The sequence below is a fragment of the Neopsephotus bourkii genome, unplaced genomic scaffold (genome assembly GCF_033783945.1).
Source record: "Neopsephotus bourkii isolate Nb327-2 ecotype Australia unplaced genomic scaffold, CSIRO-AGI_Nbou_v1 NB_1060, whole genome shotgun sequence".
In the NCBI taxonomy this organism is placed as follows: domain Eukaryota; kingdom Metazoa; phylum Chordata; class Aves; order Psittaciformes; family Psittacidae; genus Neopsephotus; species Neopsephotus bourkii.
The window spans coordinates 925,293-950,662 of NW_026901548.1; the positions used below are offsets into that span (position 1 = coordinate 925,293).

The following is a 25,370-nucleotide window of genomic DNA, read 5'->3' on the forward strand; positions in this document are numbered from 1 at the left end:
GAGTGACCAATTTGCCCACTCACCCCACACAAACAGTCCTTACCCTCAGCAGGGCACAGGTTTATGAAGCAAGAGCCCGGGGCTGAGGCTGACCCCAAGCACTGCACAGCGCAGCCTTTCTCCCTCTGAAGGGCTACAGACAAGGGCTAATGACACCATGGGCTCTTCTACAGGCTAAAATGATGCTCAAAGCAGGAAGAGAGCTCTGCAGAGCATTGTTACCGGGCAAGAGGCAGGAAGAAGGGCGGTGTAGGGCCCTTCTGCATTCCAGGGCACTACCCTGGGCTGGCCAGGCTATAAACAAGCCAAGCTCTGCACCAGGAACAGTTATTTAGTGGAGCACTGACAGCAGGAGGAGGCCCGGTGTGAACGGGTGATCTCAAACCCAAGGGAAGAGGAACAAAGCCAGTGGCCATTTATAAACCCTTATAAAGTGTAACAAGCCCTTCATTTTGTGAAGGTGTTTTCCTGATGCCTCACACAGCTGCAGGGCAAAGCCCATGAGGACGCATTCCTTATCAAACACTCCCTGAGGAAATCACCTGAACTCTGCTTCCACGAGTCCAAGCAACTTCTAAAAGCAGCATACCCTTAATCTGCAGCATCTCAGACCCAAGCCATCTGGCCAGGCAGACCACACACTGCTCAATCCCCACGGTACGCACCACGAATGAGATGGTCAAGGGTAAATCAAAGCAGCGGTCTGGGGGTGCCCCACTCCTGAGGATGGGTGCATGGAGTTCAGCTCCCCATCAGCTACACAGCTACGAGGATGTCAAGGTAGGACCCAAAGAAGGCAAACAGGAGAACTGGAGCCAAAACCAACTGTAACGGAGCTGGAGCCGGGGCTGGGACCGAATGCTTTCCTACTGCCCTTCATCAAGATAAGGTTGCTGTCAGCACTATCCACTTTTTCAAAATCAAATGCGTCATCTGCATTCCTCCCTCACCCTCCCAGTGCCCAGAGCCGGGGATTGGGAATCAAGTTTCACAGCTACTTGTGTCCACTGCTGCTGCTTTTCACTGCGGAAAGCCCGTGTTCTGTCCCAGCGGCAGGACCCGGCTCTCCCCTCCCTCCATCCCAGGAGGAAGGGAAAAGTCATGGGAAGAATAGGAATGCATTAGTGCTATGGTTTCATACTCCAAGTTTCTGGACAGAGCCAGTGGGAGGTGAGAGCTCTGCCCGAGCTCCAGGGGGTCCATGGCAGTCAGATGAGCTCACGGCATCCACTCCTCAAATCCCTCCGTATCCCTGAGTGCTGCACGGAGCAGGAGGAGCCGCAGTGCACCGAGAGGCATCTCACTCCTCCAGCCATGGGCTCAGCCTGGGACACAGCTCCTGTCAGCTGGGAACCTTCCAGTGATTTATCGCTGCGATGTGTCCACTGCAAACGCTCCCAAGATCCAAACAGGCGCCACGGAGCTGCTGCCCAACCCCTGGAGGCATTTCCATCGAATCAAGGAATGGTTTAGGTTGGGAGGGACCTTAAAGCTCCTCCAGCTCCAACCCCTGCCATGGGCAGGGACCCCTTCCACTGGAGCAGCTTGCTCCAAGCCCCTGTGTCCAACCTGGCCTTGAGCACTGCCAGGGATGGGGCAGCCACAGCTTCTCTGGGCACCCTGTGCCAGCGCCTCAGCACCCTCACAGGGAAGAGCTTCTGCCTAAGAGCTCAGCTCAGGCTCCCCTCGGGCAGGTTCAAGCCATTCCCCTTGGCCTGCCCCTACAGGCCCTGATGAAAAGTCCTTCTTCAGCATCCTTGTAGCCCCTTTCAGATACTGGAAGGCTTCTATGAGGTCTCCACACAGCTTCTCTTCTCCAGGCTGAAGAAGCCCAGCTTTCTCAGCCTGTCTCCAGCCTCCTCTTAAAAACAGGAGACAAAATTCCCTCTCCACACTGGGGCACTCTTCCACCAGAAGCGAGGTGCAGAAACTTCTCCTCACTATAAGGCCATTTGCTAATGGGCAGGCACTGTGTGCATTCACCACCCTGGTTACACCCTGCTCTCCCCACATCCATCACCCTCTGTGCTGACACGAGGGTCCGCAGAGCATCACAGGGAGCCAGGCAGGGAACCCTCACCCCTGTAACCCAGGATCAGCTCTCCTGGTTCACAGGAGCTGCTCACACCTCACTGGTGCTCAGGATGAGGATCGGGTCCTTTCCTTTCCAAACCAGTCCAGATCCTATTGGTAGAAGTGACCAAAACCTTCATGCTCTTCCAGGGCTGCTCCTCTGGCAGCCCCACACAGAGCAGCGCAGCCGTGTCCCCACAGAGGAACTGATGAAGGGCTCCTCTGCACATCAGGTTTCTTCTGAGCAACCCCACTTTGACACGTTCCAGGCCTGCTTTACATTAGTTAGCTTTGAAAAGGATTAAGCTAAATTGGAACAAGCATTCCCATCCCAGAATAAGACTGACCCAACAGCAAGTGCAACAGGTATTTCAGAATAACTTCACACCTCACTGTAATCCATATTAGCTTTGAAATGCCAACACGATTCCATCATGGATGCACTCAGCATCATTTGCTCAATGTGGCTGTTAATTTATTGCCCAAAACATTTCTGCCACCCAAGGCTGGAGAGGAGGACTCCAACCAGACCTGTGCAGCACGTCAGACTCTGCACCAAGTGCATTGTAACAGATACAACCGCATATCCCGAGGTGCTTCAGCAGATGAATCTGAAGCCTGGTGACCCACAGGCCTCAAAAGCTGAGATGGGCAATTGGGAACAAGCAAGAGACGCTTCCCAAAGGCTGAGAAAGCTGCATAGTAACATACTACAGTAACTCCAGTGCCTTCTGCTGGGTGCTCAACGCCAGCTGCAACCAGTTTAATTCAGCCTTGATTCTCCTGAAGCCCAAAGCTTTCCCCTCCCCTTCATAGGGGCAATAACCCAGAGACCCCAGGTGCTTTTCAGTGGTTAATATGGGAACCGGACCATTGCAAAGGGCTGAAAACAGCCTCTCCATAGGTACAGCCCTGTCACCACAGCCTGGTGGGAAGCTCCCACCCCAAAGCTGTCCCTTTGAATTCCTCCAGCACACCAGCAGCAGCCACTAAGAGGCCTCATCCCTGCTTTTCCATGGGTTAAGCGATTTCCAGCTTGTCCTTCCCATCCCTCAATGCTTTCACCTGCTTTCCCACAGCACAGCCCTGAGCTCATCCACCTGGGTACAGGCCGGAGGCAGCCCTGCTGCTCCACCACGATACTCACAGTGGGAGACAAAGCCTTTGCCTCTACACAGGCAAGAGGTGAGCACGCAGAGAGCTTGCCCATGGTACCAGGGGTGTGGGGCTGGAGCTGAGCTTCCCCTGCAGCAGCTTTTGCTCTGCTCTGGGCCCAGCCCCGCGTCCTTTCCCAGAGCCCAGAATAACCCACGCTGATGCCTCGCACTCCATAAAGGAGGTCCCACAAGCCGCAGGAGACAGGAAGAGCGGCAGCCTAAGGATAGCACATTATTTTTAGCGGGTAGAACCTCAACTTATTGTTAGGTTAAGCTGAGGCTCCTCTAGCTTTAAAAACGCATGCGATAAAAATAACTTCTTTAATACCTTTCCCGTCACTTAAGCCGGGTTTTGCCCGGGTTGCTTCCCTCCTTTTCCAAGCAGCAGGGTTTACTTTAAGCGGAGGCCACGTCGGTTTATCCTTGATCCAAACTGGAGACACGAACTCCTGCAGGGTGCGAAGGAGCAGTCGATGCCAGAGCCGAGCGGGCAGCCCGGATCGGTTCAGCACGGCAAGCTCCGTGCCCAGCTCCCCCCTGTCCCACGCAGCTCCAGCGCGACCCGCCCGACACCAACCGGCTCCCAGAGCCCCGACCTGCTTTGGGCCTCTGTTTCCCAGCCGCGCCCTGCGGACCCGCGTTACCGGATAGCCGGGCACGGAGCACCGGATCTCGGATAAGGCCGCGGCCACCGCCCGGTAACGGCAAACCGGCTAGGGAAGGGGAGCAAAGCCGTGACCACACAGCACGGATAAAGGAAGCCGCCCGGTAACCCCCAGCCGCTTCCCCCCTTACCTCCGTCCAGCAGCCGCCCCGCGCGGCGCCTCCACTCGCCACCGTTAACGGATTTCAAACGAGGCTGGTTGTTCCAAACCGACCAATCAACGCCTCGGGAACGCCCTCGGTGCGTGCCGATTGGGAGGGCCGCCAAGAGGCCAAAGAACCCGGATGAGCAAACCCCGCCTTGCACAAAGCTGGCTGCCCGCAAAGGCTGAAGGGAAATGTAGTTCCCAAGCGCAGGACGCCACTGCGGGGAGGCGACACGTAAACAACAACTCCCATAAAGCACTGCGCGGTACGGCCCAGCCAATCAGGCGAGACAACGGGTTGAATGGTGTTGGGTGAGGCCTATCAGCTGCCGGTAGGCGGGTCCCGCAGCAGGGCTGGTGGGGCGGGTCGCCGGTGCACGGCTGTACCGCACTTGGTTACCGGGTCAACTGGTTGCGCTCCCCGGTACTCCGCCTGCAGCCGCGGCACCACCCACGATGTGGCCGCGGGCTCCCGCAGCACTGTGGAGAAACAACAGCGATCACACGGAGAAAGCCAGGCTGCTGTGAGGGGACAGGCGGCCGCGGGCTCTACCGTGCCCATGCGGTGTTGCACCGGCGGGGCCTGGAGCCGCCGGGGCCGCCGCGGGCTGGCGGGGCCAACAGGGGGCGACAAAGCACCGCCCTCCGCCCTACAGCTCCGTGCCTGCGCACTGACAGCGGCCGTTCGGCGCATGCGCCCAGCCGCCTCCTGCCCTCTCCCACCCTACCGCACCCCCCCCGGCGTGGCCCAGCAGCGCGACGGGCGATGTGGAAGCAGCCCGGGGACTGCTGAGCGGGCCTCGGCCCGGCGGCGCTCCCGGCGGCCCACGGCGGAGCTGCCAACCGGGCCCCCGGGGTAGGGGCGGGAGCGATCCGGACCCTCCGCCGGCCGTGAGGTGAGGGGAGGAGTGGGGCAGGCCCTGAGCGACGCGGGGCTCAGCCAATGGGAGAGCTCGCTTCCAGGCCCCGCCCCGCAGGGCTCTCCCAGCGCCTGATTGGTTGGCGGTGAGGGGCGGGTCCCTTGCTCACCGCCCCGCCCCGGTACGGCGGCCGCGAGGGGCGGGACGGCACCGCGAGGGGGGAGGCTGCCCCCTGCTGGCCGCCCCCTGCCGCCTCCCGCCCCGGTCCCGGCGGCAGCACGGCCCGAACCGCAGCGACCGGAACCGCTCCCGTAAGAGCCGGGCGGCAGCGGCGACCCCGCGCTGAACGTGCCCCGTGAGCCCGGCCCTGGCGGCGCGGACTCGCCGGTTTGCGGCCGAGCGAGGGGCTTCGGGGGTGGGAAGGGCTGTGCCCGGTGCAGGGGGTGCGAGGGTGACACCGCGGTTACCGGCACACCGGGCCCCTCTCGGGGCTGCCGTAACCCTTGGCAACGCCGCTTGCCCGCTTCCGCCGGCCGCCGTTGGGCAACGCCGCGGAGAGGGGCGGGGGGAGCCGAGCCCTTTAACGGGCGGGGCCGGGGGCGGGGCTTCCTCCGCCTCCGCTGCGCTCCGGGACTGGCGGAGCGCGGCCGGGCCGGCCCGCAGCCACCGCAGCGCCAGAGCCGCCTCCCGCAGCCCGGCCCGGCCCGGCCCGCAGCCGCCTGCCCGCAGCCGGTGAGAACCGGGGGCTCCCTGGGGTCCAGGTTGGTTTCCCGGGAAGGGAATGTCGGGGGGGTGGGTGGATGGCAGCCGGTCCTTGGTGCGGCTCCGATCCGGTGGCCCTGAGTCACGGCAGAAAGGAGCTCGGTTTAACGATGAGCTGCCCGCATTAGCGGCCCGGTGCATCTCGGAGCTACGGCATTAACCGTTTCTTTGCCTCTCTCCTCTGCTGTGCGTGCAAAGGTCAGATGCTCCCATCGGCGGTGCAGAAGAAGAGCAGGGTCGGGAGCTGCTGAGTGCTGATCTGTGCGTGCTCCGGACCATGGACTCATTGAGGGCGCCCCAGGTGTGAAAATGTCCAGCAGCAACCGGGCGTTAGTGATTGACTTTGTGTCCTACAAGCTCTCGCAGAAGGGCCACAGCTGGAGCCAGCTGGAGGAGGAGGATGAGACCAGGACTGACTTTGCAGCCGAGGAGGTGGAGATGGACGGCGTCCTCAACGGGAGCCCCTCCTGGCACCCGCCCGCCAGCCACGTAGTGAACGGAGCCGCCGTGCACCGCAGCAGCCTCCAGGTCCACCCCGTGGTTCAAGCGGCCGACGTGAGGCAGGCGCTGCGAGAGGCTGGGGATGAGTTTGAGCTGCGGTACCGGCGGGCGTTCAGCGACCTCACATCCCAGCTCCACATCACCCCCGGCACCGCGTACCAGAGCTTTGAGCAGGTGGTGAACGAACTCTTCCGCGATGGAGTGAACTGGGGGCGCATCGTGGCTTTCTTCTCCTTCGGAGGAGCCTTGTGCGTGGAGAGCGTTGACAAGGAGATGCGGGTATTGGTGGGACGCATTGTGTCTTGGATGACCACCTACTTGACCGACCACCTAGATCCCTGGATCCAGGAGAATGGCGGATGGGTAAGATCTCCTCCCTCGCTCCGGGCTGGCAGTGATGCTGCTCACACCAGCAGTGTTTGTGTTAGCTCATGGCCTAGACCTTGGAGTGACATCAAGGGGCGCCTGGTCTTTCCCTCTGTGCTCTTATCACTCTGCCCCAAGAGGGTCAGTTCACTGCAGGGGCATAGTTTATGCTCAGATGCGTCCTTCTCCATCCCTGTTTTCTTCTCCCTATATGTTACGTAAGAGACCTGTTCTCAAGGAGCTTCTGGGAACCTAGTGTCACCCAAGCTTGTTCTTCAAGCAGGAGCTCCTGGCCATGTTCCTGGTGTCATTTAACAGCAGGGAGTGGAGCTTCCTCCTCTCTGGGCACCCTGTGTGTGATTTGTTGAGGTGACAGCGACTTCATTCCGGAGACAAGACTTTGGGTTTTGCCATGCTCACACGGAAGGGACCCCCCAGCACCTCCTGGGGGGCTGGTGGCTGCTGGGGCCTGAGGTGGGGACAGCCTCCACCCTGGGGAGCTGCTGGACCTGCAGCTGCTTCCCTGCTTGGCAGGGAGCGATGCTCCCAGCTGCCCCAGCAGCAAAGCCCTCGGCTCCTGCCGGTGGTGAGGTATTACCATGAATAAGCATTTCTCCAGGAAGCATTCCTGGGATGCCAGGTCCGGCTGTGCCGTGCTGCTGGGAACGGCAGGTCTCTGACCTACAGATGTCTTCGGTTTTCCTTCTGCTCCTGCATCTCAGTGATTCCCTGCTGGTGTAACCTTTACCGGCGCCCACTGGGAAGAGTTCAGGCTGTCAGGCAGGGAGCCCATCAGCAGGCCCCTGCGCCTCGGGAAGGGGCAGGAACCTTGGAGCTGTGCACCCTCCTGATGGAGGAGAGGTGCAGGAGCCCCAAAGAGCTCCCAGTGCCTTGCACCCGTGCTGGGGACCCCGGAGAAGGGAGCACCCATGGAACGGGAGCACCCAGAGAGAAGGAAGCTGCTCACCCACGGTGCAGGAATTCCAGGAATGCGGCTGCCCTGGGGAACTACCTGGGTGGGGCTGCCCAGGCAGAGGAGTTTCGATTAATAATGGGATCTGCTGCCCATTTCATCCGGCCCTCCGTGGCCCATTCGCTCCCTCATCCTGAGCATCCCCTTGGCCAAATGCTGAGTTCCTTCCCCCTCCCCTCTGCTTTGGGCTTTTAAAGGCACAGCTTAGTCTTGGCATTGAGCGCCGAGATGGAGGTTTCCGAGGGAGGCCGTTGCTGGTGGTGACGGATCGGGCTGTATCCTGGAGACCCGGCGTTAATGCAATCTCATGGGGGGGGGGGTGGATTTAGATTAAATCACTGGTGGAAAATCCCTGCTCCTGCGCAGGGAACCGAGCCCCTCCCCCCGCCGCCCTCGTCCGTTTTTTTTGTGTGTGTCTCTCTCGAAATTAATCGTTTGCAGCAAATATTTGCTCAGCGGATTGCGGAGGGGTCAGGACTCCTCTATCTGCCCCTCCCACCGGCTCTGCCTTTGAAGATCCCCGCTCCCTCTCTTTCCCACCCAAGGGAACAACCTTGCTCCCTTCTGCTAACCTTGAACGGGGCTTCTGACTGCGCTGCTCAGGCTCTGCTGGTGCCTGAAGGGGACGCGGGCAGGGTGGGGAAGGCTGTAGTGGGGAGAATCCACCCCACCGCCATAAAACCCCAGCACTGGGCAGCGAGTTCGATGTCTCCGTTTCCTCTGTGCTGAGGTTTCACCGTGCCCTTTTTGGGGCAGCTGTGCCACTCCACGTGAAGGACGCAGCAGCAGCAGTGGGTCTAAGGGGTATCTAGCTCATATAAGGGCTCCCGAGTGCATCACACATGGGGATGCTTCCCTTTGCTCTCACTCGCCTCCAGCTGCAGGCACAAAAGCGGTGGCCTGCTGCCAGCCCTCCCTGCCCTCGCTGTGATGGAGGGTCCCTCTCCTGCCACCCTGTTTGCACACGGAGCCTCTTTGGTACCTGGCGCTGTTAGAGCCTGTCCCACGCAAACAAAGCTCTCCCCCGAGGTGCAGCAGGCAGGGCCTGGGAGAGGGATGCAAGTTGTGGCAGGCCCTTGGTTTGTGCTCTGCAGCGCTGCATTGCTCCTCCTGCAGAGCCCCACGGAGAGAGGGATGGAGCACGGCTGCATCCCCAGTGTTGCACAGCCTGGCTGCGTAGGAAGCGCTTTCATTCCCCAGCAGAGGAACAAAGGCGAGCGTAGGATGGCAGCGGGATGCAGGTTGCCTTTGGAGGGGCCTGTTGAGGCTGTTGTGTGCTGGGCTGCAGCACTTCTCTTGTGAAGGCTGCTTTGAGGCGAGGGGGAAATGGTAAATCTGGCTGTGGGGTGAACGTGGGTGTAGTTTTGTCACGTTTGCTGGCTCTTGGGTTGCCTCCTCTGCAATCTGGCACTGAGAAAACAACCAAATAAGAACAACCCGAGGGGGGCATTTTATAACGGCCAGAAGAGAGCCAAAGAGGAGGCTTTTCTGGGGCAGCTGCTGTGACCAGGACCAGGTCCCATTGGCTGTGAAGTTCAGACATTGATCCCAGTGGGGATGGGGAACTGGGAGGGGAGGGAGCCCCACAGGCAGAGAGGTACTGACCGTGCTTAATCCGTGTGAGAGGGAAGGGAGCAGTAGCTGCTGCCTGGCTGTGCCCCTCCAGGGGATGACAGCTTCTCCTTGGAGGCTAAATCAGAGTGGGCTTGAAAGAGGGTGTTCTGGATCTGCGGACCCAGAGGCAAGAGGCTTCCTGTTTCCATGTGTATGATGGGGACCAGCATGAAGGGGCAGTGTCAGGCTGGGATGGAGAGCAAACAGCATCTTTGTCACCAGTGTGTGACATCTGATTCCTGACAGACTGGGCCTTTCCAACCCAAACTGCTCTATGATTTTGTATCTTTTACGTTTTCATCTTGAATGATAGGAAATGACTCAGCCTGTGTCATACGACAGCACAGCTGGGATTGCATCCTGGGCTCCTGCTCCAGCCTCCTCAATGGTTTCAGGTTGAGAGCCAGCCTTTGGTTCTCAGCTCTCTTCTGTGTCCAGGTACCCCACACAAGCCCTCCCTGCAGCCACTGTGTTACCTGGGTTACCCCGGTGCTCCAGAATCCTCACATCTTCCCAGTCCAAGCTTTTTGGGCAGTGTGGGATGAGCACAGGTTTGAATCGTGCTGCTGTTGTGCCCCAGGATTGCTTTACAGCCTGGATCCTTGCAGCTGGGATGATGCCCCCATTGTCATCACCTGCTTGGGATGAAAAGAACACTGTCCTGTCAGCCTTGTCCCATTGCAGGACTGGGGATCCCTCCCTGGCCATGGCAACTGGCAGGGCCTTGGCTGGGGCTGGCCCTTGGCACTGCTCTCCCAGGTAGCTCTGGCCTCACTGGAGGCTGCTCTGGCCTGAGCCTGCAGCTCCCCAGCAGCTCCTCACCCTGCCTGCGACCTGGGAGGCTTTTCTGCAGCTCTCTCCAGGAAATGCCATTGGAATGACTTCCACTGCAGCTTCCTGCCCGGCCCGCAGCAGCATTCCTGCTGCTGGAGCGAGACCCACGCAGAGGCGAGGTTCAGAGCTCTGCTCTTCACCCTGCTCCCTCGGTTCTTCACTGGGGCCCTGCCCTGCTTTTCCTCCCTGCCTCTGGCTCTGCGGTGCGGTTTGATTCCGTTCCTTAGATCTGTGATCAGAGCAAGGGCCTGCAGAGCAAAGCCCCAGAGCCCATCCGAGCCTCCGAGCAGCCCACTTAACCCCGTGCTCTTCCAGCAGAAGGGATTGTGTTTCCTCCCCTCCCAGGGGAGCTGCTGGGAACTGGGATTTGTAAAGCACTCCGAGGTTCTTTAATCCGGAGGATGGAGTGTCATGTAAAAAAAGACCTGTGAAATAATTTACAGAGTGTTTGGTGCTGCTCTGTGTTCACAGCTGCTCCTGCTCATGTCAGGCTTCCCATCACCCTGCTGCTCTCTGAAGCAGGCTCTGCATCCCCCTGCCCGCTGTCTGGGCTCTCTCCCGCTTCAGAAGCACTTGGGTGTCCCAGCCCAGCACAAGCAGAGGGAGCAATGTGCTCTTTTCCCCTGTGGAAGCTGCAGCTCTATGGGGGGTTTTGGGGTGCTGCAGCTGACGGAGCTCCTGTGTGATCTGTGATGTGGTTTTACCCCTAGAGCAGTGATACCCAGCCCGGGTGCAGGCTGACCGATGCTCCAAGGCCTTGGCTGGAGCTCCCCTCCTTTGTTGTGTACCCGGCTGCAGGCAGCTGAGCACACGGTCCCATCTCGACGTTAAGGGAGGACTTCTGAAGCAGCTCTTTCCCCACTAGCTGTAGTGCTGGGGTATTCCCAGGAGGAGCTGGGGGAAGGGAAGCGATGGATATCAGTTGTGGAAGTGTTGCAGACCTGCTGAACCGCGAGGTGAGGGATTAGCAATGGAGCAGGAGGGAGCTGCTCCCTCCCCACCAGTGACCCCGATAGCAGAGGGGCTTTGCCCTGCTGCTGGCTGGTTCATGGGTGAAGGAATGCTCTGCTCCGGCCTGGCTCTGCCTTGGGGTGGCAGGAACAGCCCCACTCATCCTCCCCACTCCCGGAGGTTACCCTGGAACACTATTGTTCCGAGGAACTAAAGATTAACACGGATAATGAAAGGCATGAAAGGGAAGCGGCTCCCTCAGTGCCAGGGCACTCCTTGGTTCACTGCCCTGGCCTTGGACAGGGAAACTGTTCCTCCTCCCTGCTCCTCACCTGGAGGGCGTGCAGGGGGGTGTTTGGCACAGTCCCGCTCCCAATCACCCTTGGGATGCCAAGGGATTGAACCGGGAGATGCTCTTTGTGCTTCCCCAATGGAGGGGGCACCGGGGCTCTGCCGCTCGCACCGGGCTGTGGCTGGGGACGAGGGTGACTCTTGGCCACGGGCCCGGCGGGGTGAGGGTGCGGAGCCGTTGGCAGATGCCTGCAGATGGGTTCACCGGGGCGCAGGTGTGGCTTTGGGAAGCTGCCTTCTAAGAGAGACATCAGTTTTGAACCCAGGAGGCTGGGGGGGGGCTGAGCCGCGGCTCCGCGCACCGGGGAGCTGTGACCTACTTGTGCTCTGGAAACGCTCGGGTTCTTCAGAGTTGGGTTTTTTGCTTGTTTTCTCCTCATGTTTAATTGAGTTACAAGAGAGAAGGATCCGAGGGCTGAGCAGCACCGGGAAGCAGAGCCATGCCTGTGGGCAGCAAGGCCGGCCGCAGTTCCTGCGGGCAGGAAGCATCGCTCCAGCCGCCCGTGTCTTCCCTCGGACACGTGCTCACGTGTACCAGCCCAGTGCTGTCTCTCAGGATCTCTTTAATGGGAAACCCAGTGCACTCATTGCTGCTGCTGCTGCCTCCAGGGTAGCGAGGGAGGAGCGGGATTCAGAGCTTTCACCAGAGAGGCCATGGGGACTGTTTGAGCACTGCTCTGCCTCCCCTCTGATGCTGCGAGCGGGGTGAGCACGGTGTTTCAGGAGGCTTTGGGATGTTATTCTCTCAGCCAACACTTGCATTCACACCACGAACCCAAGGCAGGGTAATGGGCTGTGTCTGCAAAGGGGAAGTTCAGGGGTCTGTGCAGTTCCCTTGGGGAGAGCTGCTTGGATTTATTGCATTATCCTCCTTCCTGCTCAAGCTCGGGGTTGAGCTGTGTCTGCAGACGCAGTTCTGACTTAAGTACATCCAATTAGTAGCTGGCTTCTGGCAGCAGCATCCTGCTGGGGGACATGAGCCCTGGAGATGAGGAGCATCCAGTGGGAGCAGGGCCGGGCTCTGTTCTGCTCCTGATGGGATGGAACCGGAGCTCCCCGGTCCTGAGCTCAGGGGGGAAGCGAGGCAAGAACAAAGAGCAGGCAGGTTCTCCCTGCCCCACTGCCAGCCGGGTGCTCAGGACTGAAACCAAGCACTCCAGTACATGACAGCGGGGCAGCAGAGAGGGCCTGGAGCAGGAGCTGCTCATCGGTGTGAGAGGGGCGATGGGCAGAGCTGTGCAGGGACCTGCTGGGGTAGGGAGGGAGCTGCTGCATCCTGAAGGAGCATGGATGGGTTTTCCTCCTGCAGAAAGGCAAAGGGCTCCTTAGGCAGCTCAGAGAAGAGGCCTGGGCTGGCACGGGGCTGGTTTGGGTTGAATGCAGCTGGTGCCACGCTCAGGTGGAGCAGCACAGCTGTGTGCATCACTTCGTTAGTTCACACAATACCAGTCCCATCTGCACCTCAGGCCATGGTTGGGTTCCGTGCAGGGCTGTGCCAGTGTGTGCCATTGCTCTGTGTGTGTGACCCGTGGTGAGCTGGCTCCGGCTTTGGGCTGGGTGTGTGTGTGTGGGCCTGGGTAGTGGCTGGGTGACACACGGCTTACGTATGGAGAAAATGAGCTCTTGCTACCTGTAAAGCAGCCATAATAGTGGTCCAAGTGCTTCCATCCTGTAATGACATGGCTCACCAGCGTGTTAAACTTGCTGGAGAGCTAATACCTTTTATTAGAGCAACTGACCTCATTTAGAAGCTTCCAGTGCACCAGCCAGCGATTATTGCGTGCAACAACACGTATGGAGGAGCCCAGGGCAGGGCACAAAGTCTCCTTCTCGTGCTGCATCCCTCTCTCCAGCCTTTGCTGCATCAGCTGCTGCCTCCGCTGCTTCCTTCCCTGCAGCCAGCCAGGAGTTTGCTAAAAGGGACTTGGTGGCTTGAATCATTTGAGATTTCATGTGGGCTAACAGGAAGTGAAAACAGAATGAGGACATCTTCCTCCTCTTCCTGCACCTCCACCCTTTCCCCTTTTCCATTCAAGTGGCATGGAAGAATTACAGCAGCCTCGTGATGTGGGTAGCAGGGAGGCTGCTCCGGGCTGCATGGGGATGAATGGCTCGAGGTGGGAGAATCCAGTGGGTCCCATCTCTGGGGCCTGTCCCTGCACCTCGCCTCGCTCCCATAGGCTCTGGTAATGGTGCTGCTCCCCGCAGGGTGGGTTGGGGTCAGGCTCACGGTGCTGTTAAGGACCAGGAAGCGCTGTTTGCATCCCAGCTCAGCGCTGCCTGGGAGGGAAGGTGGCCACAGGCGAGCACATCGCGTCCCTGCGGCGCAGGTTCCCCCCATGGTTACACAAGGGCAGATTGCACAGGAGCTGTTGACGTCCGGGAGCCACGGTGACAAGGTGGAAATGGAGCTCTGGGACCCTGGCGAGGTGCCTGTGCCCGCTGCAGCGAGCAGATAACCAGGCCATGAAAGCCTGAGCCCTCCGCTGCCCCCCTCGCACAAAGGCTCTGCTGCGGGGCTCAGACACCATCTGTCCGGTGGGGAGAAGCAGCAGAGAGGCCGTCTTCCCTGGGACTATTCCACTTAATGCCCTTTGGAAAACAATCCCATTCCCAGCAGGTGCTAATCTCTTGAGTGGATCCGCCTCAGCCAATGTGTTCTTTGTCCCGCTGCCGAGCGTGCCCAATCCCGGTGCTTTGGGAGCCCTCAGCCCCATTAGTTCTGGGAGAAACCCTGATGAAAGATGGATGCAAGTGGATTAGTCACTGGCACCGGCTCCGGTTGGAGCACACATGGATGTTCCAGGAGGTTTCTGGAAGGGAGAGCGCAATTCCCAGCTCTCTGTGCCGTGCTGTGCGCAGCGGCTCCCGGGGCAGGGACGGGGGTCAGAGCTGTCACTCTCACCCCTTTCATGTGCTTGGGAAAGGCTGGAATCGCGCTGAATGGTGCGGGGTTAGTGCAGGTTCCCTGGCGCTGGTGATGGAACCAGTTTGACAGGAGCTGCCGCGGCGAGGATTAGGGCTGGAATGTGCGAGTGAGGGCTTGGTTCTGCTTGGAAAAGAGCTGGCTCTGGCCCTCGCCAGGCAGAAACCCCGCAGGTTGGTTGGGCTGAGGCCCCCAGGACAGCCTCCATCCCTGATGGCGAGGGGCTTGGCCAGCAAGGCAGGGATGTGCTTAACTCTGTTAACCCCTTCGAGTTTATGGCTGCATCCTCAGCATTGCCAGCTCCGCTCAATGCAGAGCCCTGGAGCTTGGGCTGGGGCAGCTCCCAGCAGCATCCCAGCATCCGCAGCAGGAGATGCAGGAGCTGCAGCAGGCGGGTGGCATTCCCTGCCATTGTCATGGAGATCAGCAGCTGCTTCCCTGGAGGTCACCATTTGCATAACAGTTAGAGCTGGGTCTCTGGAGCATTTGCACCTGCACTGTGATGTCCCCAGAGCCCCTTCATGTCCCCAGAGCCTCTTCCCCTCCCCGTTCAGAGCCTGCCCAGGGTTCTGGTGGGGACCACGGTGGGGACCTGGGGAAGCTCCGAGGCCTCTGCCTGGGATGGCAGCTTTCCATAGGCCCGCTCCCAATACTGCAGGCAGGGCTGCACGATGGCACAGGCACCCTCCTGTCCCTGCTGCCCTCCCTCCAGGCCTGGGCTTCAGACAGCACCGAGGGTGATGGGGACAAGCATTGGTGTCAGGGTAGAGGGAGAACCCCCAGGATGCCCCTTCCCCTTCCATAGCACAAAGGGCCCCACTGAGCTGTGCTTACAGGATCCTCATAGCGGCCTTGGGGAATCCTTTTGTTTGCTTTCTTCCCTGAAGGATCACCTCCTTTCCCCCCTGTTGTAGCTCCGGGTTCACATATGCCGGTCCCATGCGGAGAGCTGGCAGCCTGCAGGGGCTCGGGGAGCAGCCTGCTCCACGCAGGGCTTTGTGTGCTCTGTGCCGAGCTCCTGCCTTGCTTTTGCCACGCTTGGGGCACTGCTCAGCACAAAACCGTTCCCAGCATCTCATTAACAAACGGCTGGTGGTGCAGATGAGCGCTCCTGGCTGGAGACCCCGCAGCAGCAGTGACACAGCTGCAGTCACAGCAAAGGTGGAACAGCATCAGCCTTGTTTCCAACATTGCCTCGTGGTGAGCGCTGGGTCGGGGGGCAGATGCTGTGGCCCATGCAGCTCTAGGGCAAGCACTTCACTTCCTGCACCTCCGTTGGGCCGGGTGGGACCAATCCTGATGGATCCCATGGGAGGTTTCTGGTAAAACACATTGGACTCCATGGGTGGGAGAGGCTCCCTGTAGGGACAGGCCAAGGGGAATGGCTTGAACCTGCCCGAGGGGAGCCTGAGCTCTTCCCTGTGAGGGTGCTGAGGCGCTGGCACAGGGTGCCCAGAGAAGCTGTGGCTGCCCCATCCCTGGCAGTGCTCAAGGCCAGGTTGGACACAGGGACTTGGAGCATCCTGCTCTAGTGAAAGGTGTCCCTGGATGGAACTGGATGCTCTTTAAGGTCCCTTCCAACCCAAACCAGGCTGGGATTCTATGAATAGTCCCAGTAGAGCCCCTATCTGCCCTTTCTGCTCTGCCCCTGGCCCACAGGACACCAGACAATGTTGTTCATTGCGACATCTGCTTCCTCTGTGGGTCAGCGTCTCTGAATCCTCTTTCCCCAAGTGCTGGTGAAGGAGGAACCTGCTCTGCTCTCCCTTAATGGGATCCAGCAAGGGTTCCCCCTCCCCTCAGCTGGGGAAGCTCTTGGGCAGTGCTGGTGAATGAAACCAGCTGAATCTTGGGGGGGGGGGGGGTGAACCGTTGGGTTTCCCTTCCCCTTTCCAGGATGTGAGCGCAGGCTCAGCCCCATCTCGTGCTCGGGAGAGCACTTTGGGTCAGAGCTCTCAATGCTGCAGGAGCTGCTGCATCCCCCGGTGCTGGGCTGCATCCTGGGGCACTGCAGACCCCCCCCTGCCCAGCTCTGCAGGGTCCTGGGCGCTGCTGGGCTCTGATCTCTGTCACTGCACACAGAAGCATCCACAGGGACCCCCTTCCCCAGTCAGTGCTGGTTTAGGCTCCAGCAAGGAAACTCCTTCCCCAGTGCTGGGGCGGGTGGGAGGCAAAGCCCTTACGTAGACATCACACTGCTTCCTCATTGCCCGGCCCTGAGCATCCTCCTCTTGGACGGTGGGGAAGGGGATGTGACGGGTGTTGGGTGATGGAACAGCCTGTCCTGTGCTGTGCTGTGCTGTTGTGTCATGTCCTGTGCTGTCCTCTCTGGGTGGAAGGGATGACAGGCGAGCAGGGGGGGCCATTGGGACCCTGCGGTGCCCGTTGGGACCCTGCGGTGCTGTTGCTTCCCCAGTCCTTGTGATGGACTCAGGAATTCCAACTATTTCCTCTCCGATAAAGGTGCCTGGGGGAGGCCAGAAATACCCGGACGTGTCCGGACAAGCCTGAGATCCCAGCGGCGATCCCAGCACCGGGAGGGCAGGATCGGTGCTGCCAGGACCCGGGGCCGTGTGGGAGCCGAGCAAGCTGCCGTTCCCTCACCTTCAACCCGCTCCCAGGACGGGAGGGAGGCCGCTGCTGCCGCTTTCCCACTGCCCCTGCTCTGGGATCGCCATTCCCAAGGCTCACATCTGGGATCGCAGTCGTGCCGGGGCTCCTGAGGGAGGGCACTGCTCCCCCCTGCGGGTCCCTGCAGCCCCAGCTGCATCCCAGCATCTGCTCCCTTCCCGGGGGAAGCAGAGGGATTCGCATCCCCTCCCTGCTCTCCTCCGCCTGGAGCAGCCGATAGCTCCCGCTGCCCCTCTGCATTTATCTCTTGCTCAGCAAACGCTTCCTTTTCTGAGAAGCAAGGCCCCAAAACTCACTTCTTGGAAGCGCCTTTCCCCCCCCTGCTCCTGGCACACACCATGGAAGGCAGCAGCCGCTGCCAGCTGCCTCGGGGGCCCTCTCCTGGTGCCTGCCTGGATGCCCTTTCCTTTCCTTCCTTCCTTTCCTTCCTTTCCTTCCTTCCTTCCTTTCCTTCCTTTCCTTCCTTTCCTTCCTTCCTTCCTTTCTTCCCTTCCTTTCCTTCCACCTCTGCAGAATGGCAGAGCAGGCAGGGATGGATGGCAGAGCAGGCAGGGATGGCAGAGCAGGCAGGGATGGATGGCAGAGCAGGCAGGGATGCATGGCAGAGCAGGCAGGGATGGATGGCAGAGCAGGCAGGGATGGATGGCAGAGCAGGCAGGGATGCATGGCAGAGCAGGCAGGGATGGATGGCAGAGCAGGCAGGGATGGCAGAGCAGGCAGGGATGGATGGCAGAGCAGGCAGGGATGGATGGCAGAGCAGGCAGGGATGGATGGCAGGGCAGGGAGGAATGGCAGAGCAGGCAGGGATGGCAGAGCAGGCAGGGATGGATGGCAGAGCAGGCAGGGATGGATGGCAGAGCAGGCAGGGATGGCAGAGCAGGCAGGGATGGATGGCAGAGCAGGCAGGGATGGATGGCAGAGCAGGCAGGGATGGATGGCAGAGCAGGCAGGGATGGCAGAGCAGGCAGGGATGGATGGCAGAGCAGGCAGGGATGGATGGCAGAGCAGGCAGGGATGGATGGCAGAGCAGGCAGGGATGGCAGAGCAGGCAGGGATGGATGGCAGAGCAGGCAGGGATGGCAGAGCAGGCAGGGATGGATGGCAGAGCAGGCAGAGCAGGCAGGGATGGATGGCAGAGCAGGCAGGGATGGCAGAGCAGGCAGGGATGGCAGAGGATGCAGTGATGCTGCCCCTGCCTCGGGGAGCCCATGGTGAGTCGTGCCAGGAGCGCAGCCTCCGCCGGGCTTATCTGTGCTCCCCCAGAGCGGCTGCGTTACTGGAACTGCTCTCACTTATCAGGGAGCAGGGACCTTGCTGGGAACTGGGGCTCGAGGTGCGACAATGGCGAGCTCCTGCTGACGCCAGCCTGGGCCCGGGGCCTGGAGCTCAGCTCCAGCTCCTCCAGCCCGGGGCTCCTGCTCGGCCCTGATAACCCGGGGGTAAAGGCCCCTGTGCATGGACCCCTCCTTCCCTGGGGGCCCGAGCAGCCACTGACTGGTGATGCTGAGCAGAGGGTGGCTCTGTGCCATGGGTGCCGCATGGGCGCAGGGGCAGATGCCCTCCATCACCCCCAGTCCAGGCCATGCTGTGTGTCTCAATGCTGTCCCCACCTCTGCTTGGGCAGCAGTTTGGTGACCCAGTGCCTGCCTTCACCACAGAGCTGCCTGAAATGCAGCTCGTGGTGCAGAGCAAGCAGTGCCGGCCGGGATGTGGCAGTGCTGGGGGTGATGGGAGCCTCCACTTTGGACGCAAAAGGGATGAACCCTGTAGGCTCCTGCCCCATCCATGGGTACCAGCCCTGCTGCAGCTCCCCATGCCTTAGCCATGGGCTAAAAAGCCCGGTGTCCTCCTCCTGCAGTGATTTCTATCACACTTTGATGCTGATATTAGAGAGCCCGCAGCATGTGATGGATGCAGCATCTCCCGCCCTGCCCTCATGGTGCTCTCCTTGCAAACCCTGCTTGGCATCCCCTTCTCCATGACTGATGCTGTGCTTCCCATCGCCCTCAGAGCAGGGAAGCACCCATGGCATCAGTCCCTGTCACCGCCTCCCACCCTATGCCATGGTGAGAAGGGGAAAGACCCTCAAGGATGCCCCCTGCCCCACTCCCAGCCCCTTGCTCACCGCTTCCCTCTCCCCACAGGAGCGCTTTGTGGACCTCTATGGGAACGATGCTGCTGCCGAGGTGAGGAAGGGCCAAGAGACCTTCAACAAATGGCTCCTGACCGGGGCCACGGTGGCCGGGGTGCTCCTGCTGGGATCCCTGCTGAGCCGCAAGTGAGCCGGCCCCTCCGCACCCCCCAGCCACCACACTCCTCCCCGCGCCGCTCCTCTCATAGCCCCCCGGTCCCCATCCCTCCCGTTGTGTTTTAAAGGCGCTGAGGCCACGGCAGCACTTCAGCCACCAGCTCCCACGCTGGGGGGACCCGGGGGGGGGTGCAGGAGGTGCCCCCTCCCTGCAGGGTCCTCCAGGTCACTTGGAAGAGAATAAACAGACTTATTTTTGCATGTGTGAGTGCGTGCGTGTGTGTAGATGTGTCACTAACGTAAGGTGCCCCAGGCAGAGCGAGGGTCGAGGCTGCCCTGGGAAGAGGCAGGGATGCTCCCGTTGCTATGGAGCATCCCTGCAGCATCCCGGTCCTGTCCCTGCTTCCTCCAGGCAGAGCTCATCCCTGTGGTGGAGGGGAGTGAGGAGGAAGAGGCAGAGAGGCTGGAGGCAGCGAGCTCTGCCCTCACATCAGCCCCTTTCTCCCCGGTTCCAGCTGCTGGGAGCTGAGCTCAGTGAGGACAGAGCTTGAGGCTGTGCCCCGATGAAGGGATCCTCTTCCTCCTCCTCCCTCTGAATGTAAACTGCAGCGGGGCCTGCCCAAAGGAGGGAGGCAGGCGAGGGGCAGAGCGCTTGAACCAGCCCCTGCCCTGGCACAAGGACCCCGGGGGATGGAGGAAGCGATGCAGGAGGGGAAGCAGAGCCCCCCCATGGCCCATCCCTGCGGGCACCGAGGGTTGGCACCAGCTCAGAGCCTCCTTGTCCCTTGCTCCCCATAGCCCAGGCAGACCCTGCCCCGGCGTGGCTGTGATGGGTGCGTGCGGCAGCTTCCGAGCTGAGCTTGGCTTCCAGACCCCCCCCGGCCCCCGGTGCCCTGCGCCCGGCTCGGGCAGCGCCGCGGCCCCCGCTCTGCTGTACAGACCCCGTAGGTTTTAACCCGTTTGTGAATACTCTTTAATGCTATTTTTGTTATCTCGTCTGTCCCTATTTATGTGTGGGGCCGTGCTCCCTGCAGAGGCCAACGGGGTGGTGGTGGTGGTGGGGGGGGGGTGGGTCCTGCCTGGCCTCCCCCAAGCACGGGGTCGTGTTCCCGGTGCGGGATGCGCTGGCTCCAGGAGCAGATCCCGGCCGGAGCGCGCAGGGAGCAGCGTTTGCCCAGGGAACGCTTCGGGTTGCAGGTGGAGGTGGGTCCACAAATAAACTCTTGTCATTGGAGCTGCTGCTGGTGCTGTGCTCTCTGTGAACGCCGGGCTTGGGGATGGATGGGGACAGGGGAGGGATGGGGTGGCCCAAGGAGGGGTGGCTGTGGTTGGCCTGAGGTGCATGGATCTGGCAGGAGCAGAGCCCTGCGCAGCCAAGGCCAGGCCCAAATGCTCGTTCTGTGGGCTCATAAGGGGCTGCGTGCACTGATGGTGGCAGGGGAGCATCCACAGCGCTGCTGGGGGAGGAGAGCGGCTGCTGGGAGAGGGGAAAGCTGCTGGGAAACCTGGAGAGGGGCTTGGGACAAGGGATGTAGGGACAGGCCAAGGGGAATGGCTTGAACCTGCCCGAGGGGAGACTGAGCTGAGCTCTTAGGCAGAAGCTCTTCCCTGTGAGGGTGCTGAGGCGCTGGCACAGGGTGCCCAGAGAAGCTGTGGCTGCCCCATCCCTGGCAGTGCTCAAGGCCAGGTTGGACACAGGGGCTTGGAGCAAGCTGCTCCAGTGGAAGGGGTCCCTGCCCGTGGCAGGGTTGGGGCTGGAGGAGCTTTAAGGTCCCTTCCATCCGAACCGCTCCGTTCTCTGCTGACACAGCCCCAGCGCCCCCCCCCCAGCACGCCCCAAGCGCAGGGACCCCCCCCCTTGCACCCCCGGTACCGCCGGGGCAGCGCCGGGACACGGGCGCCACCCCGTGGCCATGGGGGGAAGCGGCCGCGGAGCAGCAGCGCCGCGGAGGGGCGGGAGGGTCCCAGGGCCGGTGCTGGGGGCAGCGGGGCTGGGATGGGGACGGTGATGGGGCCACGAGGCATCCGGTGTCACTGCTCGTGCTGCAGGTCCGTGGTGATGAGCATGAAACCCTGTGGGGAACGGGGGTGAGAGGGGGACAATGGGGGGGGTTAGGGGGGAACCGGGGGGCGGGGGGCGGGAGCAGCACCCACCTCGTGCAGCGAGAGCCGCGGGTTGAGCAGGCGGAGGCCGTGCGGGGTGGGCAGGGGGACACGGGCCTGGAGCCACTCTGTGGGGAGAGCAGAGCGTGAGGGGGCAGCCGGAGGGGGACAATGGGGACAGCACAGGGACATCACTCACTGTTGGCTCTGGGCACCCCGAAAAGCCTCAGCCCCAAGCTCAGCAGCGTCTCCAGCCTCTGCACCTGCGGGACAAGCAGCCCTGAGCCCGGCACGGGGCCCACAGCACCCCCAGGACCCCCCTGAGCCTGCTCCCAGGGGATGCAGAGGACAAGGCCCCCTTGTCCTGTCCCTGTCCCACTCGTGGCCACTCACCTCCACCGGACCCACGTGCGATGTCACCTGCATCACTCTGAGCCTGGAGGATGGGAGCAGGGTGAGAGCCAGGGACAGGGATGGGGACTGGCCCCTTCCAGGGAAGGGACGGGTCCAGCTGAGGACCCAGCCGGTCCCAGTGCCAGGGCAGCAGGATAGAGGCGATACGGGACCCAGGGAGGGAAACAGCCACGGGTGGGGAATGGGGGGAGCTCCCGGGTACATCCATAGGGAGACCAGACCCAGCACTGGGCACTCACCCCTTCAGGCTCATGGTGGCCCCGAGCCTGTTCCCAGTGATGATTGGCTTCCCTGTCACATTGGCATCCTGCAGCAGGGGGTGTTGGAAAGATCAGAGCAGTGCAAGCCTGCATCACCCAACATCACCCAGCATCACCAGCATCACACCAGCGTTATCCATCATCACCCAACATCACTCTGCATCACCCAGCATTGCCCAGCATCACCCCAGCATCTCCCCGCATCACCCAGCATCAGCCACTCACGATATCCAGCAGGAAAGCGGGCACACGGGTGCCATTGGGGAGCAGCACGAAGGCCTCAGCGGAGCCAAAGAGGGCCCCATGCACAGCATCAGGGTGGCAGGAGAGCAGCGGCTGCCGGCGGGCCCAGACCTGCAGCTCCATGGGCTGGTCTGGGAAACGCTCCTGCAGCTGAGGGGGAAGCAGGGCTGGGCTGGCACCGGCACCACTGGCACCAACTGGGGCTCCTAGGGGGTGCCCACCACCCCCCTGCTCTGTGCATCCCATCCTGCCTGCATCTCATCTTGCCTGTATCCCCATCCTTCCTGCATCCCGTCCTGCCTGCATCCCGATCCTGCCTGCATCCCACCCTGCCTGCATCCCACCCTGCCTGCATCTCATCTTGCCTGCATCTCATCCTGCCTCCATCCCACCCTGCCTGCATCCCATCCTGCCTGCATCTCATCTTACCTGTATCCCCATCCTGCCTGCATCCCATCCTGCTTGCATCCATCCCGTCCTGCCTGCATCCCACCTCTGTCCCTTCTCCCCATGCCCCATCCCACCCGCAGCCACCTGTGGGGTGAAGATCCCAAAGCTCTTGGTCTTCAGCTGGAGCGGGAACCGCCGCAGGAGCTGGAAGGCAGCAGAGGGTCAGGGTGCTGGGACAGAAGGCGCAGGGACACCCTGGGGACACCCTGGGGACACCCTGGGGACACCCTGGGGACACCCTGGGGACAGCCCGGAGGGGGCAGCTCTGCAGACCCGTCCCTACCATGGCACTGGAGATGTTCCTGCGCAGGGCCCCAGCCGTGAAGTAGGCGAAGGCGGCCGAGTTGGCGACGAAGTCGGTGACAGCCACCAGCAGCATGGGCTCGTGTGCCACCGGCAGCGCCACCGGCACCGGCAGCGGCAGCGCCAAAGAGGGCCTCTGCTGGAACTTGTGCAACCTGAAGAACTCTCCCTGTGAAGAGAGAAAGATGGAGGGGAGATGAAGGGATGGATGAAGGGATGGGTGGAGGGGTGGATGGAGGGGTGGATGGAGGGATGGATGAAGGGATGGATGGAGGGATAATGAAGGTAATGATGGAGGGATGGATGGAGGGATGGATGGAGGGGTGGATGGAGGGGTGATGGAGGGGTGGATGGAGGGGTGGATGGAGGGGTGGATGGAGGGGTGGATGGAGGGGTGGATGGAGGGGTGGATGGAGGGGTGGATGGAGGTAATGATGGAGGGATGATGGAGGGATGGATGCAGGGATGATGAAGGTAATGATGGAGGGATGGATGAAGGGATGGATGCAGGGGTGGATGAAGGGATGGATGCAGGGGTGGATGAAGGGATGGATGGAGGGGTGGATGGAGGGGTGGATGGAGGGGTGGATGTGAAGCTCAGCCGTGCTCGCCTGCACTCAGCCCAGGGATGATGTTACCTTGACGGCGATGTCCCCGTGCTCTGCCGTGATGGCCGGTGGCCCCAGCAGGGAATGGTCGATGGCGACGAAGGCGTCCACCTGGGTGGACACTGCAGGGACACGGGGCAGGTTTTGGGGATGCAGACCCCACTGGGCACCAGCCCCCCCCATCCCACCCTGCCTGGCCCTCGGGGTCCTTCACACACCTCTCATTTGCTTCAGGGCATCCTCCAGCTTGAAGACACCTTTGCGGAGCTTGATGCAGAGCTGGGAGCAGAGCAGGGCATCAGTGAGGCCATGGATGGGGGGTCCCCAAACCTCTCCCTGTGCCTGCCATGGAAGGGGGACCCATGGGCACCGACACCCCATAGAGCAGGGCCCGAGCACCCACCTGCTTGTTCAGCTCCTGCTGCAGGGTCCCCTGGAGCGGGGGTGCCAGGAGGTTGTAGAGCCAGCTGTGGGGCAGAGCAGGGTCCTCATTACCCCGGCTCATCACCACCCCACTGCGGACACTGGGGGGGGGTCCCTGTGTACCAGGGGCAGGAGGGGAGCGGGTGCCCGTTACCTGTGCCCGCGGTGAAACTGCAGGCGCAGGTGGGTGCTGCGGGCATCGCAACCGGCGCTCCACAGCGCGGGGCGGCCGTCAGCATCCGCACCCAGCCCCAGCACCGCCACCATGGCCAGGTCCTGCACGTGGAGCTCCAGGGAGCCGCTGTCCTGGCTGGGGATGGAGGGGGTGAGCACGGGCACAGCGGTGCCCCCATGGTCCCCATCCCCATCCCCATCCCCATGCAGGACTCACACGGCCCCCAGGCGCGCTCCCCACTCGGCGCTGAGCCGGATGCGGGCGCCCAGCACCGTCAGCCTCAGCCCCACGTCCTCAGCAAAGTCCAAGCTGGAGTCGTTCACCTGCAGCTCCTGGATGTGGATCCTGCACGACAGGGACGGCCCAGTCCTGTGGCTGCATCCGGGACACGGCCGGGATGGGGACAAGGATGGGGCAGGGACCCCGTGCACAGCTCTTACCGGGGCACGGTGTAGTTCAGCGTCCCCAGGAGCGGGATGTGGTAGGAGCCCTGCAGGTCCAGCTCATGCTCCTTCTGCAGCAGGGACTGGAGCAGCTCCATCCCAAAGCGCCGGCCTGGGGCAGAGCAGGGATGTGGCACCCAGGAAAGGGCATTGTGGTACCCAGGATGCTGGGGAGGGGACAAGCAGGGCCAGGACAGCAACCCCAAGGATGGTGTTGGAGGGGCTCTATCCACAGAGCAGGGGGCAGGTACCTACCGAATTCCAGTGCCCTCCGGGTCAGCCGGGCCGTGATGCCGGGGTTGATGCCGGTGATGGGCACGCAGGCGCTCATCAGGAGCAGGAGGCAGAGCCATGCTGGTCCCAGAGAGCCTTGGGAGCTGGTGGCTGGAGCAGAGGATGCGGCCATGGGACACGCGGCTGTGCAGAGACCCCATCCCCAGGCACCGGCCAGGGTTTATATGGGGCCAGGGTTACATCAGCTCCTGCGCACACGCGGGGCCACCGCAGCGCTCCGGCACCGAAAGCCCGGCCTTGCCCAACGCGTGACTCAAAGGGGAAGCCGCTTCCCCGTTGTTTCCCACTCGTGGGAGCGAGGGGCAGGCAGGGTCCCACAGCTGCGCTGCTGCCGGCCACGTGCCACCAGCCAGGGCTCCCCATAGGGACCCACAGCTCCATGGGGGCGCAGAGACCTGGTCCTGAGGGGCTTTGGCTATGCCGGGACTGAAGGTGATGGAGGAGCAGGGGGATGGAGAGAGTTGGTCCCAGCACAGAGGGAGCTGCTCTGCTGGGGCAGGGCTCGACCCACTCGCACTGGGGAGCAGCGGCTGCTCCCACTTTGGGAATGGCTCTGGGGGCCCTGCACTGGGGCACCCGATGGTCAGTGGGGTCAGGG

At 61.7% G+C, this 25,370-nt stretch overlaps 2 protein-coding genes across 4 annotated transcripts; one reads left to right on the forward strand and one right to left on the reverse strand.

The window, feature by feature from the left end:
• The first annotated feature begins 5,060 nt into the window (after positions 1-5,060).
• BCL2L1 (BCL2 like 1) lies at positions 5,061-19,127 on the forward strand. Of its 3 annotated transcripts, none has more exons than XM_061361464.1 (3): positions 5,061-5,210; positions 5,860-6,525; positions 18,953-19,127. In XM_061361464.1, exons 2-3 carry the CDS (start codon positions 5,971-5,973, stop codon positions 19,088-19,090), a joined length of 693 nt encoding a protein of 230 aa, XP_061217448.1. In that variant the 5' UTR covers positions 5,061-5,210; positions 5,860-5,970; the 3' UTR covers positions 19,091-19,127. The 3 variants fall into 3 exon arrangements, with proteins under 3 accessions (XP_061217448.1, XP_061217447.1, XP_061217449.1); XM_061361463.1 differs by lacking the exon at positions 5,061-5,210 and adding an exon at positions 5,509-5,660; XM_061361465.1 differs by lacking the exon at positions 5,061-5,210 and adding an exon at positions 5,530-5,631.
• Positions 19,128-21,037: 1,910 nt separating this feature from the next.
• LOC133216593 (bactericidal permeability-increasing protein-like) lies at positions 21,038-24,621 on the reverse strand. The gene is made up of 14 exons (XM_061361429.1): positions 24,476-24,621; positions 24,252-24,380; positions 24,015-24,170; positions 23,841-23,904; positions 23,656-23,716; positions 23,468-23,559; positions 22,810-22,998; positions 22,611-22,670; positions 22,059-22,226; positions 21,813-21,880; positions 21,553-21,595; positions 21,359-21,422; positions 21,211-21,287; positions 21,038-21,129 (listed from the first exon to the last, which is right to left on the reverse strand). The coding sequence occupies exons 1-14, from the start codon at positions 24,574-24,576 to the stop codon at positions 21,088-21,090; spliced, it is 1,314 nt and encodes a 437-aa protein (XP_061217413.1). The 5' UTR covers positions 24,577-24,621; the 3' UTR covers positions 21,038-21,087.
• Positions 24,622-25,370: the final 749 nt, after the last annotated feature.